The sequence below is a fragment of the Stylophora pistillata genome, chromosome 12 (assembly GCF_964205215.1).
Source record: "Stylophora pistillata chromosome 12, jaStyPist1.2, whole genome shotgun sequence".
NCBI lineage: Eukaryota > Metazoa > Cnidaria > Anthozoa > Scleractinia > Pocilloporidae > Stylophora > Stylophora pistillata.
Window position 1 is genome coordinate 32,805 of NC_142530.1, and position 14,239 is coordinate 47,043.

The window sequence follows — 14,239 nt, forward strand, 5'->3', positions numbered from 1 at the left end:
GCGACCGTTTAGAACTAGTCTTGTAAGACAATGTCCCCAGGGGCTCTTCATGCCCATACTTGAAATCGACTCAGCCCCTGGGTCTCCGAGGATATAACCGAAACGTGAACCAAATGTAAGCGCAATGTTGCTAGTTCAGAAACATGATTCTCACGTGCAGAATAACGCTAATTAATTCCAAATGAGGACTACTGAGATAAAACGCAAAAATAAAAAATTGGACTATGAAGCAAGTGGTTTCAAGAACTAAGGTCGTCTGTTACATATACGAAACAGGAGCAAACAGTTATCTAACTCCTATCATAATTTAATGTATCATAATTGAATGTTTATGGTACTTCGGGGGATATCGATAAAGCTCATTTTAGGTATAAAAAAAAGCGAAAGATCTGCAAAGGGCATAGCCCATAATACATCACTGCAGATGTGCGACAAAGAAAAGTGTTGTGTTCGAATATTTGTTTATTTAAAGGAAGTTTCATAAGGGTCAAACCTGCAAAACCACAACTTTCGCTGAAATATTTGTAAAAGCCAACGTTCGAAATCTTTATATTTAGACTACTTCTTCTCCAGAGGCTTCTGTGCCTTGTTAAGTTACTCGTGCCGGTTGTAAGACTACGACTCACGGAGCACGTTCATATTTTTCGCACGCACCTTTTCCCGGCAGCAGTCCGAAAAAAGCTCACATCTGGAAATAAAACCATTTCTACGTTGCTCGGAACTCAAGAAACGCTTCGAGTAATCACTGCACCAGCTGACACCGCAGACTCGACTGCGAGTCGGTAAACCTACATCAAATACTTGCATTTTGGAAACAGTGGCTTTGAAAAATCAACTCAACTAGTTAGTTATTTAGTATTCTTTTCCAAGAAGGTAGCCAAATAGTGATCTATCCCCCTCAAATAAGGTCGGGTCCAAAGCTAGCAATGCATTATATGACGAAACATTATAGAGCGTGGCTGATGCGGAATGAATGCCCAATTGCTCTCAATCCGCCTTGAACAGGCAAGAAGAGGTATAATTACTGTTTCCTGTTTTCTGGATCGTCTGTTGAAGTCACAGTGTACTCTTACTATAGCTATGAACGAGCTGTAGATATCCCTATGAGGAGAACGACAAGCAATGCTGTTGCAGAGTTCACATCTTTTCTCTGCAACTCATTTTATCAGTAAACGAAAATGCTAGTTTGAAGCACCCGTGTCACATTTTCTCATAGCGTAACACCCGGTATTTCTCAATTGAGAATGTGGGTAGTACCCAAGTGAAATGATCGTCTGGGCCATCTGAGCCGTCTTATGCCGCTTATTTGAGGCATTGTCTGGAGCAGCCAATGAAATCGCTTTATGGAATAATCCACGTTCGCCCGCGAGTAACAAATTCCACAACATGCCGTCTGGTAAGCCTTCAGCGAGATAGTGGTTTTTCTTCGTGAGGAAATACATTGGCGAAACGTACTCGTATCTCAGATGAACAGAGAGGTATTTTAGAGCGGTTTTTTGCAGGAGGGATGGTTGGAACGGCAACCATGTACAAGGAGATGGTTTTAAAAGCGTCAACGGACACTGGTTTGACGAAGGCACAAGTCCAGGTAAGCTTATTAAATCATTTGGTTAACCTCGGCTGTAGCTTTATACCAGGTTGTGCCGCATTTTATCTCAATAATTCCACAAATCAAACAAAACTAGCAATTCGTATACATCGTAGATGCATTTATATGTCAATAATAGCCTAACGCTTAAAGTTAATTGGATGTTATTTAGATCGTGATGAGGTACAGTTTCTATACTATCAGACAGTTAACTCTGCTTTAATTACTCAAGCTCAAGATCATTCACGTTCATCATACATGTGTATTTGCATTTCAAGGTAATCCATCGATTTCTAAAATTTAAGGTTTTTATTTGAAAACATTAAAAACATAAGAAGATCATATGCAAAGAGAACATCCAATAAATTAACGCGGAAGTTTTATTGAAATCTGATGACTACATTGGCCGTCACCGAAATTATGCACCGATTAATTAAAATTTAGACAGCTCTGAAACACGATTTGACTTTACTTTCTGTGTTATCCACGTTGCCATTCTTGTGTGACAGAGTCACTTAGGCTTATTTCCTACTTAAAACATGTTTGTTCTGTTTATTCTATTTTATGGAATTTTAGCGATTTGTTAGTAATGTGTTAATTCTGTTAGTAATGTGTTAATTGTATTATTCCTTTAACTGCCGATTTCCCTTATGTAATTCCTGTTTAATTGCCGATTTCCCTTATGTAATTCCTGTTTAATTGCCGATTTCCCTTATGTAATTCCTGTTTAATTAATCGCTCCTAGCCCAAATTTGGTTTTAAGTTATTTTTACCTTTTCCTGTATTTTACTATAAGTTACAACTGTTTGCTCGGTGAGTTCAGTTGATTTGTTGCCTTCCTGAGAGTGTCTTTAAAGCGGATTCTAAGCTATACTAGCTTTTGGTATGTTTCAGTATTTTATGTTTGTTTGAGCCCTAAGCTTAGCATGTAGTTGTTTCCATTGTATTTTTGTAGTGATTTTCGGGTTAGAATTTGCTTAGTTTAGCCACATACTCTTTTTATCTTACTACTGTATCTTATTTATTTTCTCTGCTATATGAACTTCAATTGTTTTCGTTTAGCAGCTGTAATATTTTGCTTACCTGCTTCCAATTCATTGTTGCTATGATTCCTGTGTTTTCAGAACCAAATTATGGGTTCATTACACTAGTAATTTCATTTTCTCCTTTCACTGTTTTATACTGTATTAGCTCAAGTTGTAATATTAAGCCTAGCTTGTAATCTTTGTTGAATTCATGCCTGGTGTAGCAATCACTATTTTTGATAGTTTCTGTCACACAATTTCCTGTTTTCAAGTACTTTGTTTGTTTCCTTTCTTTACTGAATTATTTCTGTCTGTAGGTTATCTTTTACTGTTAAGTACTTTTTCCTAAGTCATTTTAATCTTGCTACATCATTTGGCTCATTGGAACTTTGTTTTCTTATTTATTGTTTAGTGTCACTCGTTCCCGTTTTTTTTATTGTACCGTTGCATTTATTTGCTGTGTAATAAACTTGTAAATCTTCCCTCGGATCTTTTGTTCTTACGTCGACCGTTTTGGCCGTCTTACACTTGTATCATAATAATATTTTTGAATGATACCATCATTAAATTTGGCAACAGCTGGTATTGTTTGTAAAATATTTTTCGTCTTTTCCAATAAACTTGCGTGTCACTTCCTGTCTCGATTAGGCTCTTCTACATGCGGGTGGAAGCCAACATGAAATTATAATTTGTAATTAATGAATAAAATTTTTTTTTATTTGTTTTGTTTTGTTTTGTTTGACTACAACTGTACGAATTTAAGATAGTTGTATTATTATTATTAGTGTTTTTATTATGCAAACCCACAAGCTCATTTTGTCAAAGCAAGGTTCGGTTTATCCTAGGTTAGGAAGAAGTAGAGGGTGTCTGTTGTAGGTCTAATAATAATAATAATAATAATAATAATAATGATAAAGGAGTTTCCATAAAGAGCGGTTACCGGTGGTCTACCGGTACCTGTAGGACCTCTTCCTGCCATCTGTTTGGATTTCATTAGTGAAAATAAAAAGTGATTTTAGTGGTCACAGCTGTCAATTAGACCTTCAGTGGCCGCTTATAAGTATTGTTATTGAAACCCCTGATAATAACACCTTTATTTAGACACGATAGTGTTTAGAGCTGAACAGCCTGTGGGGTTGTGTATAAATCCAAATAAACTGTAAATGAGGTAAATTCAAATGATTATGGTTTTTGAGGAGAGGGGAAAACTGGAGTACCCGGAGAAAAACCTCTCAGAGCAGAGTAGAGAACCAACTAACTCAATCCACTTACGATGCAGGGTCCAGGAATAATACCCAGAACACATTGGTGGAAGGCGAGCACTCTCACCACTACGCCAACTCTGCTCCCTCTGTCTGTTGTCTAAAGCATATTAGATACTATATTCAAGCATGTACGAATACTGTAACTAGTGGCAAGGCATTATTGCAGTATTTCTCAATAGTTCTGATGCATACCTCCTCTTTCTCCTCTCCTCTTCCTTTTTCCTCATGATAACACTTTTATGGTCTTTGATCAAAATTAATATAATTAAAAATAGTTTATGCATGTTTATTCAGCTGTCATCAGTGATAATTATTACTAATTTTAGCATAATGAGTAATATAACACTTACACTGAATGATTTTTGCAGAAGTGGTCGGCAATCAGAAAAGAAAAAGGCCACAAGTATCATCTTCTTCTGCAGATGCCACATTAAAAAGATTCAAAGGTGTCTAAGGACCAAATTCTTACAATTTATTTTGTGCTGAATTCTTTAAGACAGGTACTTGTATTAGAAGGAAAATATATTTGATTTACAGATACTCAGTCATTTTCTTACAATGCTGATATTGTCGTTATTTTTCATTTCAGTCCTGTTTTATCCATACTTACTACATTGTATAGGTGCAGTCAGTTGTGGCTTAATGTAAGTTATAAGTAGGAATTAGCATTAAATACAGCTGTAGGTATGGCCCTGGATTCAAATACTTTTTAAAGCAGGGATAAAGACGATATCGTTAAAAGACGGAAATTGACAGTTCACAGACAGGTTTATAACAATCCATTACTACAGATTGTTAAGACCCTAGATAGTTTTCCAGCCTGGAAAATCAAGTGCACAGCTGCCTATTTCCCCCTGGCTTCCAGCTATTATCTACATTCCTTGTCAAACCTGAGTTTTTGGTTTCATGTTTGTTTTTATGTACACTATACTCACATGTAAATCGATAGCAACACTGTAAGGATCACAAATTTCTCAAATTAATTCAAAGTTTACTGGTTAATGTAATGGTTATGAGTTCTTGTAAATGCACAATGTTTGTGCAGGAGGTCAAGGGTTTGAGCCCCGGCCGGACCAACACTCAGGGGCTTAAAATAGTTGAGAAAGATATGCTACCTTTCTATAACATAAAGAAATGTTTAGATATTCTAGTTTTCTTGGATAGGGACAATGAAATGGAGGTCCTGTCTCCTGCAGCGTTAGGGGCAGGAGACGTTAATTTCCCACGCACCAGAATACTGTGTGATGGATGTCCTCCCTTGGGGTGGGATGGGTGGTAAACAGGACCCCCATTGATACCAGTGTTTACAACACTGAAGGGGCTATCCTGTATGTCTACTCTAGACTCTCTTCCAGATAGGAGGGGGTCTCAGGACAAATACGTGTATACATGCATACCAATACAAGTTGATCCAGCACTGCCTGACAAATGACTAAAACCTGTATAATGGGTTGTAAGTAATGTCAGTTGCCTACAACCCATTATGTTGTATAATGCGTAATGTCATGATTAAGTATTGCTACTGCTTGACATCATAGCTATTAATATTAGGAACAATGGTTTTGATTTGTGTTATTGTAGCCTATAAAAGTAATTGTTTTCTCACTCAGACATTCTTTTCAGAACTGCTCTAGCTTGCATGAAGTTTTGGAAAGGAAACAGGCCTTTCATTGATACCTTGACATTTTTCAAGTGGTCAAATGTAGGCTTTATTGCAGATCACAATACAATTTATAATTATTTTGAATCATCAATGTGTTGATAGCTCATTGTTGGGAAATGACTGATCTTTAATTTAGTAATCAGTAAGTGTTATGTGGCTGTAATGTGGTCTTGACTGACATCAATGCATGTGATTAGTGCACTTGGTCATATATTTTTCATGAATCATATATGTTCTTTTACTGAGTTGCAGATGAATGTAAAGGTCTTACCTACCAACAGAAGAATAAGAAAGCATCTGAAAAGTGGTGAGAAAGAAGTGACATGGAGAAAAAAAAGTTTGTGGATTCTGCAAAAGTTAATAAAGAATTAAATGTCAAAGTATCAGAACTCACGGAGGAGCAGAAAAGAAAACTAATTGATAGACACAGAAAGAAACTTTTGGAAGAGGTACTATTAATACAGCTGTGTATGTTCACCCTGATAGAGTTAAGATGCCTACCTTCAAAAAACATTAATAATACTAACGGTATTTATGAGTTATTCATATTGAGCATTTCCTTAGGGGATTTAAAAGAAGTATTTTCGGGTCAGACCTATATCTTAATAATTAAGACTGAAGATAATATAACCTTTTTAATTGCCTTATTTTATTGCATGTATAGATCCTGGTTCTTGAAGATTTGGGTTGTCAGACATCCACATTATATCTGGATATCAGTGGTGAAATGTACAACCTTGGATCTAGGGCTGGAACAGCATTTCTTGCAACTAATCAAGAGATAAACATAAAATTTCGAGAATATTTTGGTAAGAAGACAATATTTGCTTTCAAACAGTGAAATTTTATGTGACAAGTTCACCATAATTATTCACTTTGAGTGAGGTTAAGAATATGGAATCGAGTGTACTATTTTGCATTTTAAACCAAAGATGGCATCTGCAGCCAATATCCTAATTGTGGATTGTGGCCATATAATAGATGATAGGTTCTTAACCAACCCTTGATCAACCGTTTTCCTCCCCAGTCCTGCCTCTCTCTTGTTTTATGGTGTACATTGTGTATATTTTCTAGTGTTTGATTGCCCTCGCCTTAGCAGGCAATACATTAAGATTTTAATAAAGCAATTACCCTATATGAGTTACCCTTACAAACAGAGCACTGCAGATATTTCATTCACTGTTTAAGGTTTGCCATTTTGTGGGAAAACTGGAACATAAAACATCCTTTTTGTGGGTGTTGGTGGACCTCGTGAAGTGTCCATTAATGGAAGCTAATAACTATGAAAAATGAATGTAACAGTTTGGCACTTTGTTTCAAGGAAGGGAGCATGTCTTCAAGAGCTGCATCAAAGATGATGTTAATAAGTAAGATCAAGATGCGGACACTGCTGTGATCTTAGCAAACAGGACAATGTCTTGATTGAGTCACCTATATAACAATTTTGCCATCTACCTTAGAGTCTGAGACAAGGAATTTCAGTGAGGGGTTGCATCTCATGGGACTACAGTACAAAATCCTATTTGACAGGGACTGGTTTTGATACCAAGAATAATTTATTTTCAAGTACTCCAGAGTTTTTAAACATTAATGTTATAGGTGTTGTGACTTTTTCAAAATTATGGTACATGTATGTAAGTTGAACCACAAAGAAGTGTATGGGCCATTTAATAGAATCCTCATGTGAAACTTACATGTAGCTACCATTTATATCTTGTTTACATATTAAGGCTTTTGTTCACTTTCTGTTTTACAGGTGCAAATAATCAGCAATTTACTATTGCTCATGTGCAAGACCTTTTCAACAAGAAATACAGTATTTAAAAAACTGCAGAAGTTGTCATTAAACAACCACGTTTTGTATGTAACTGATGGTTTGAGTTACAAATGGAATGTACTAAAGGAATGTAAATTTCAGTTTAATGCATGTATGAATTATTTCAGAAATAGAATTTTTCTGGTTTAGTTAAGAAACAGAATTAATTACAGTGATGTTTTAAATAATGATCAAGTACTGGGAAAGAAAATTATCTGCACTGCCCATGGCCCTCTTTACTTTGAGTGTTGTGCAAATTTGGATTCTGGGGAGCCATTTTGTTTACCAGGGGCCATTCGCTCTGTTATTTTAGTTACACTTAGTCAACAAGGATTGTGTACTGTGTAAAAAGGGCTCAGTTAAGGACCAAAACAGTTACAGTAATTACTTCCTCAAAGACATGGCTTTTGCTAGAATGTTATGAATAATTTGTTGTTTTTCTACTGAGGCCAACTCAAAACCAAAATTCACTGCTAATTTTTTACTTAGATATGCAAACATTTGTAAGTAGCGAGCAGAATGGTCATGAGTGAAAGTTGTCTAAAGTTCCATCATCTGCCTTAGTTGAGCTCTGAAGGAAGTCTTAGGGTAATAATTTACTGTAAGTAAATTTAAGGTATTTTTGCAGTCACAAATTTGATTAATTAAAATTTATTAAATTAATTTGCTGAACATTTCACTGATAAATGAACTTTAAAAACCCTCCATCTGGTTCGAAATCAGGCTAGATTGCTGTATCAAAGTTAGGTCAATTTAATTCCATAAAGGTATAACCAAAATGCAACTGTTCATTCACATCATGCCGCATTAGACCAATCAATGGAAATGAAATCATCGATCAATTTAGCTACATTACAATAAAATGTTAAATAGTATAATCTAAGTGAAGAGAATGACCCAATATTGATTCTAGAACCTAAGTGATAATAATTAGCCTAAGAGAATACACTCTTGATTGAATGCCAAGACCAAGTATTATGCTGGAGCCAGAAAGTGTTTTGTTAATGAAAGTCATTTAACCCTTTAAGCATACTTTTGAATGTTAACTCTATAGTTCATTTTCAAGGAATTGCTTTTTCTTTTGCTTTTATTTGCTTTTTCTTTAAATGCCTTAAAGGTTGTATTAATTTATTGTTTTGTCATGTGTAAATTTTAAGACGTCTAAATATAACATCAGAAATGGTGAAGTTACACTGGGGAAAGGCCTTTTTGGAACTGATGTTTTTAAGTTTTCTTTTTTAATCATATTGTAGACCTGTGGAATTGTCTTCCACTACACATTAGAATGATTGAATCTTTCTCATCATTTAAGAACAGTATTAATGAATTTTATCAAAACAAATTTAATGGAAATAAGGATAGATTTTTGTAATTAATTAATAATTATTGTCATGTTAATTATACTATTTGAGCTACTATATTATACGTAAAATTTTTTTTTCTCTTCGTTGAGGCAGTTTATTTTTATGAGGAATCTTCGAATTCTGTATAAACTGACCTAATTATTCAGATCTTTTGAATTTTTTATTTTTTAAATAATCATTAATTTATCTTTAATTTGTATATTATGTTAAGACCTGTATAAATAAAATTGAGTATATTAAAAAATTAAATTAAATTGTTACTGCGGACTTGTCACGTATTGGATTAAAACAACACATCATTTATCTTTAATGCTCTCCACTGAACAAGTTTCATATCAGTATATTAAGTGTACTTCACCAGGACCCAACTTATATGGTTTATATTCTTATGAAACGTACCCATAGTAAAGTCACTTTGAATTTGGTGATTCGTTGCAAATAATTTCACAACTATAAAATATCGTCGTTTAATTAATACAAATCACCTTTGAGGGAAAATTTCCTTGGTTTCTTCTCATTATTTCTTTTCTGATAGTAAATATCTGCTGTTTTTTAAAAAAAATTGAATTGTACTGTATTGAATTAATTATATTCAATGTGAGAGCAATCGTGCGTTCGGAGAAAAGAGAAAGGCAAATCACTGATGGACACTAATAGCTTTGACCTTAGTTTGAGCTGAACAATCAACTCTGATTTTACAGTTACGAAGCTAACTACACTTGCTAGGGAGATTATTTTTAGTAGCATTAAATATTTATTTCTTTTTTGGATAGATTGTAAAGATTGTGATAACTGTCAATCATACAGTTGTTCATGACTTTTTTGATGAGGTATTTTACGTCGCACCGATTTTGAGCTTGTCGCTTGTTTTCAAAGATGGAACACTTGGCAGGTCTGAATGGGACCTCCTTTTGAAATTCAGCTGAGATTTTGGATGCCACGCTCAGAGGTCGTATGTCGACAACCATAATCCAACATGTATCGTTAATAACTGCAATGTATTATGTCATAAATACGCCAGTCTGATACTGAGTCGTCGCTGCAAACACAGGACATAACTTTAGATATAGGGTGGGTGAAGAGCAAAGAAAATGACTAATAAAACAGGGTTGAGTGAGCCACTGGCTACCCCCAAATTTCATATATTTAGAAAATATAAACAGAAAAATGAGGTTGATTTCGCGAGGTTCCAGTGATTACCTGTACACCCCGCACTAACAGGCCGGTTAATGACCCCAATTTTCCAAAAATTAGAAAATAGCTGAAAACGGGGTTGTTCTTGCGAAGTTTCCAGTGATTACCTATACCCCCCACCAAAACACCGGTGAATGACCCCAATTTTCAGACATCTAGAAAATAACGAAAAACAGGGTCGAGTTCAGAAGTTTCCAGTCATTAGAATACTCAGACGATTTGGATGTACAAGACGTCGGCGTGGAAGTAATTTGAATGAGGTGGTAGAAGCAGTCGAGGAGGAACTCAAGGGGAGTGGAAGCCTTCTCGGATATCGAGCAATGCATCAGAGACTCATCAATCAGCACGGTCTTGCTACTACGAGGGAAGTCGTTCGACATGTTTTGAGGTTTTTGATCCTGAAGGGGTGGAGCATAGGTCACAGCATAGACTACGACGACGAATTTACAGGTGTAAAGGACCAAATTACTTATGGCACATTGACGGCTACGACAAACTAAAACCGTTTGGATTCTGCATTCATGGTGCAATTGATGGCTTTAGTCGAAGGATCCTATGGCTGGAGGTTGCATCTTCGAACAACGACCCTCGTATAGTAGCTCAATATTTCTCAGACTATGCAAGACAGTTAGGAGGTACGGAAAGGATTGTACGTGGAGATAGGGGATCTGAGAAAAGGAACTTAGCAGCTACTCAGCGTTTCTTTCGGCGGTCCATGAGTGACGACTTTGCAGGTGATAAAAGTTTCATGTATGGGAAATCTACAGCAAACCAAAGAATTGAAGCATGGTGGGGACGTTTGAGGCAAGCATGTGCAGAATGGTGGATTACATTTTTTAAGGACTTGAGAGATTCTGGTTTGTATCCCGATGATGATATAATACACCGCGAATGCCTGAAGTTCTGTTTCATGGATGTCATACAAAGTGAACTACACACAGCTGCACTGGAATGGAATGTTCACCGAATTCGACCGTCTAGCAATGTGGAATCTCCGTCGGGAAAGCCAGATGTACTCTACTTCGTTCCAGCATCAGCTGAGACTCAAGATTACATGACTCCTGTTGACATCGACGAAATCGAAATCGCACAGGATACGTGTGCCGAGCAACCACAAGCGAAAGGATGTCCCTACTGTAAAGAGCTCTGCGATCTAATCATGGAGGATGAAGGTCTAGAGCCAGCTACAACAGCAGAGGAAGCTCTCCAACTCTACTTAGATCTACTGGACCATATTAATGCCATACCATAGAAGAATGGTTGAATTTCATTCCTGTTCACAGGCTACCCAGCATGAGCAGTGTTTTTGGTACACTCAAAAACAAAGCTTTGTATGCGGTTAGTTAAGGAGCTATGTTAGGTTCGCAAATATTCAGTGTGGCCAAATGTACATTGCAAGGTATTTATTAAACAACAACAAACATATGAAACATATGTGTGAACTGCGGTTATGAGACGTATATGAGCACGATCCTTCGCAGTAAAGCACTATTTGAGCAATAGTGAAAATCAGACCTGAAAAAAATTTCAGGCCTGTACGGGATTCGAACCACTGACCTCTGCGATACTAGTGCAGCGCTCTACCAATTGAGCTAACAAGCCAACTGGGAGCAGGCCATCAAATTAATTCGACATAAACCCGTAGATGATAAATCAAACAACAACAAACATATGAAACATATGTGTGAACTGCGGTTATGAGATGAAACATATGTGTGAACTGCGGTTATGAGATGAAACATATGTGTGAACTGCGGTTATGAGATGAAACATATGTGTGAACTGCGGTTATGAGAATTCGGTCGAATGCGGTTTACTCATAACCGCAGTTCACACATATGTTTCATATGTTTGTTGTTGTTTGATTTATCATCTACGGGTTTATGTCGAATTAATTTGATGGCCTGCTCCCAGTTGGCTTGTTAGCTCAATTGGTAGAGCGCTGCACTAGTATCGCAGAGGTCAGTGGTTCGAATCCCGTACAGGCCTGAAATTTTTTTCAGGTCTGATTTTCACTATTGCTCAAATAGTGCTTTACTGCGAAGGATCGTGCTCATATACGTAAGGTATTTATTGTTGGTCAGATCTAATGCCGCTATCATTTTGTAGCTGGATACCGAGCCACACAAGTAAATAAATTAAAAATGCTATTTGAAATCAACTTTATTTCTTCTCTGTTTCCAACATGTTTTCTAAATGTGGAAAGGAACTTAAACTCTTGACACTAAGAACGGATTATTTTCATTCATAAACTACACACCTGTGGGGGAGAGAAATTGCCTGACCCACCATTCACACTCTTTACAGTACAGTGTATTGTAAAGATATCATCTGGCCTGGTTATTCGAAATCTATGAACTCAACAAGGTAGAACAGCAAAGTAAATAGCAGGTAACGAACTATTTTCCATTCTATTTTCCATTTTCCATTAAACCGCCTCCTGGTTAGCTCAATGGATAGAGCGCTGGACTGATGTGCGGGAGGTCGAGGGTTCGAGCCCCGGCCGGACCAACACTCAAGGTCTTAAAATAATTGAGAAGAATATGCTGCCTTTCTATAACATCAAGAAATGGTTAGATATTCTAGTCTTCTCGGATAGGGATGAATAAATGGAGGTCCCGTCTCCTGCAGGGTTAGGGGTAGGAGACGTTAATTTCCCACGCACGAGATTACTGTGTGATGGATGTCCTCCCATGGGGTGGGATGGGTGGGTTGTTGTCTTACGTTTCATACATGAGCCTCTGGCTCGGGCAATATGGGTAACCATGCCCCACGTAAAGACATTAAACTTTGATTACTGATTACTGATTACTGATTCTGTTTTAAAAGTGTTATGTTAACACAACCTATCAGAGTACACATGAATGACATGTATAAAAAGAAAAGAATAATTAATCCCCTATTGCAATGAGCAGCATTATCCTTATTATCTCAGTGCAAGTATGTCGCCCCCGCAAACCGAACCAAGAGCTTGCAAATCTCCATCTGTTGCCATCCTCACAGCTGTAAAGTCCATCTGTAGTAAGGAAAAATGAGTTTATCTTAGAGAAAAGTATGGAGTCAAACTAGTCAAGTAAAATAAGCCACTTGAGGTGTCATACGAATACGTAAACTGTGAAAAAAAATACATAAAATACTTGCAGGTCCTATGGGTACATTTCCCAAGATAAGAAACACAAAAAGGAAAAATGGCAACAGATACTATAGAATAATACATGGATGTACACAGATATGGAAGTGCTCAACTCAATATATCATGTACAGCAAACAAATAAGATCTTGAGTTTATATGGAATTTCTCTGCAAGTGTTCAACTTAATATATCAAGCAGTAAATAAGTAAGATCTTGAGTTAAATACAAGAGGAGAAATTCCATATGTATACAAGCAACATTTGCCGTATATCATGTTCAACATGTACATGCCATATATCAGGCCCAACATTTGCCCTACATCAAGTTCATCTACTTTGGAATGTTTCATAAATTAGTGGGCAAAGGACTACATGCTTGTCCAATTTGGAAGCAATTAAATTTAAAAAAAAAAAACTTTTTTCTCTCATCCAATTATTTCCAAATCAATTACTTTGGATTCTAGGAATGATAAATAGCTACCAATATAAAAATTATTTTGTATGCAATGAAATTAACCTCACTAAACTCGTTAGGGAGTAAAATTTCTTTCAAATTATTAACTCAAAACCGAGGTTAGTCTGGCTAGTTTTAATACTCACAAAAAAAATTTAATTGGGAGCCATTTATGAAAAGGGTCAAAACTATTCCCAGTGAAGCACAAATAACCGTCCCATCTTGAAGTTAAATGATTAAAGGTTTCTCGAAAGTAAACCAGACGTAACAAGAAGGTAAGGAAAGTGTAAAAAGACAATCTGAGGTTTCAAATTTAAGTGCGCCACAATCTCGAGTCTAGTACAGGAAACAGTTCTCAACGAATTCTTACCCTTTCGTCTTTAAACTGTTGGCAAAAGCCATCTTTAATCCCACGTTCTTCTTTTAAAAAATTGAAAACCTAAAGAGAATGCAGCCAAATATAAGTTTTTGTACCTTCAGCATTTCTAATTTGAACGAATGACAGGAGAAAGTGTCAAAATACCTGGTTCGGACCTCCGAAACAAGCTGCTCTTTTAGAGAATCTATGTTGTTTATCGGCAATGCAACCTAGCCTGCGTGCCACTCAGCCCAGCTAGGTAGCCAGGCAGCTAAGTCGCAAGAAAGTAGCAAGAAAGTCGCAGCTAAGTCGCAAGAAAGTAGCAAGAAAGTCGCAGCTAAGTCGCAGGAAAGTAGCAAGTCGCAGATAAGTCGCAAGAA

General features: G+C 36.6%; 2 protein-coding genes across 7 annotated transcripts; both read left to right on the plus strand.

Annotated features, from left to right (window-relative positions):
* Positions 1 to 2,090: 2,090 nt before the first annotated feature.
* Positions 2,091 to 9,491, plus strand: LOC148718308 (uncharacterized). Of its 6 annotated transcripts, none has more exons than XM_088741628.1 (5): positions 4,247 to 4,324; positions 4,468 to 4,522; positions 5,794 to 5,990; positions 6,206 to 6,350; positions 7,298 to 9,491. In XM_088741628.1, the coding sequence occupies exons 3-5, from the start codon at positions 5,865 to 5,867 to the stop codon at positions 7,363 to 7,365; spliced, it is 339 nt and encodes a 112-aa protein (XP_088597754.1). In that variant the 5' UTR covers positions 4,247 to 4,324; positions 4,468 to 4,522; positions 5,794 to 5,864; the 3' UTR covers positions 7,366 to 9,491. The 6 variants fall into 6 exon arrangements, with proteins under 6 accessions (XP_088597757.1, XP_088597754.1, XP_088597759.1 ...); XM_088741633.1 differs by having other exon boundaries at positions 5,823 to 5,990; XM_088741630.1 differs by lacking the exon at positions 4,247 to 4,324 and adding an exon at positions 4,360 to 4,378.
* Positions 9,492 to 10,301: 810 nt separating this feature from the next.
* LOC148718309 (uncharacterized) lies at positions 10,302 to 12,076 on the plus strand. Its single transcript, XM_088741647.1, has 2 exons — positions 10,302 to 11,314; positions 11,982 to 12,076. Exon 1 carries the CDS (start codon positions 10,631 to 10,633, stop codon positions 11,165 to 11,167), a length of 537 nt encoding a protein of 178 aa, XP_088597773.1. The 5' UTR covers positions 10,302 to 10,630; the 3' UTR covers positions 11,168 to 11,314; positions 11,982 to 12,076.
* The last annotated feature ends 2,163 nt before the right edge of the window (positions 12,077 to 14,239 follow it).

Bases quoted from the DNA above. Each gene is read 5' to 3' on its own strand.
- LOC148718308 (XM_088741631.1), top strand. From the start codon at position 5,865: ATGGAGAAAAAAAAGTTTGTGGATTCTGCAAAAGTTAATAAAGAATTA. The intron at 5,991-6,205 runs GTACTATTAATA...TTGCATGTATAG, and splicing joins GAAAGAAACTTTTGGAAGAG to ATCCTGGTTCTTGAAGATTT. The intron at 6,351-7,297 runs GTAAGAAGACAA...TCTGTTTTACAG, and splicing joins AAAATTTCGAGAATATTTTG to GTGCAAATAATCAGCAATTT.
- LOC148718309 (XM_088741647.1), top strand. From the start codon at position 10,631: ATGAGTGACGACTTTGCAGGTGATAAAAGTTTCATGTATGGGAAATCT.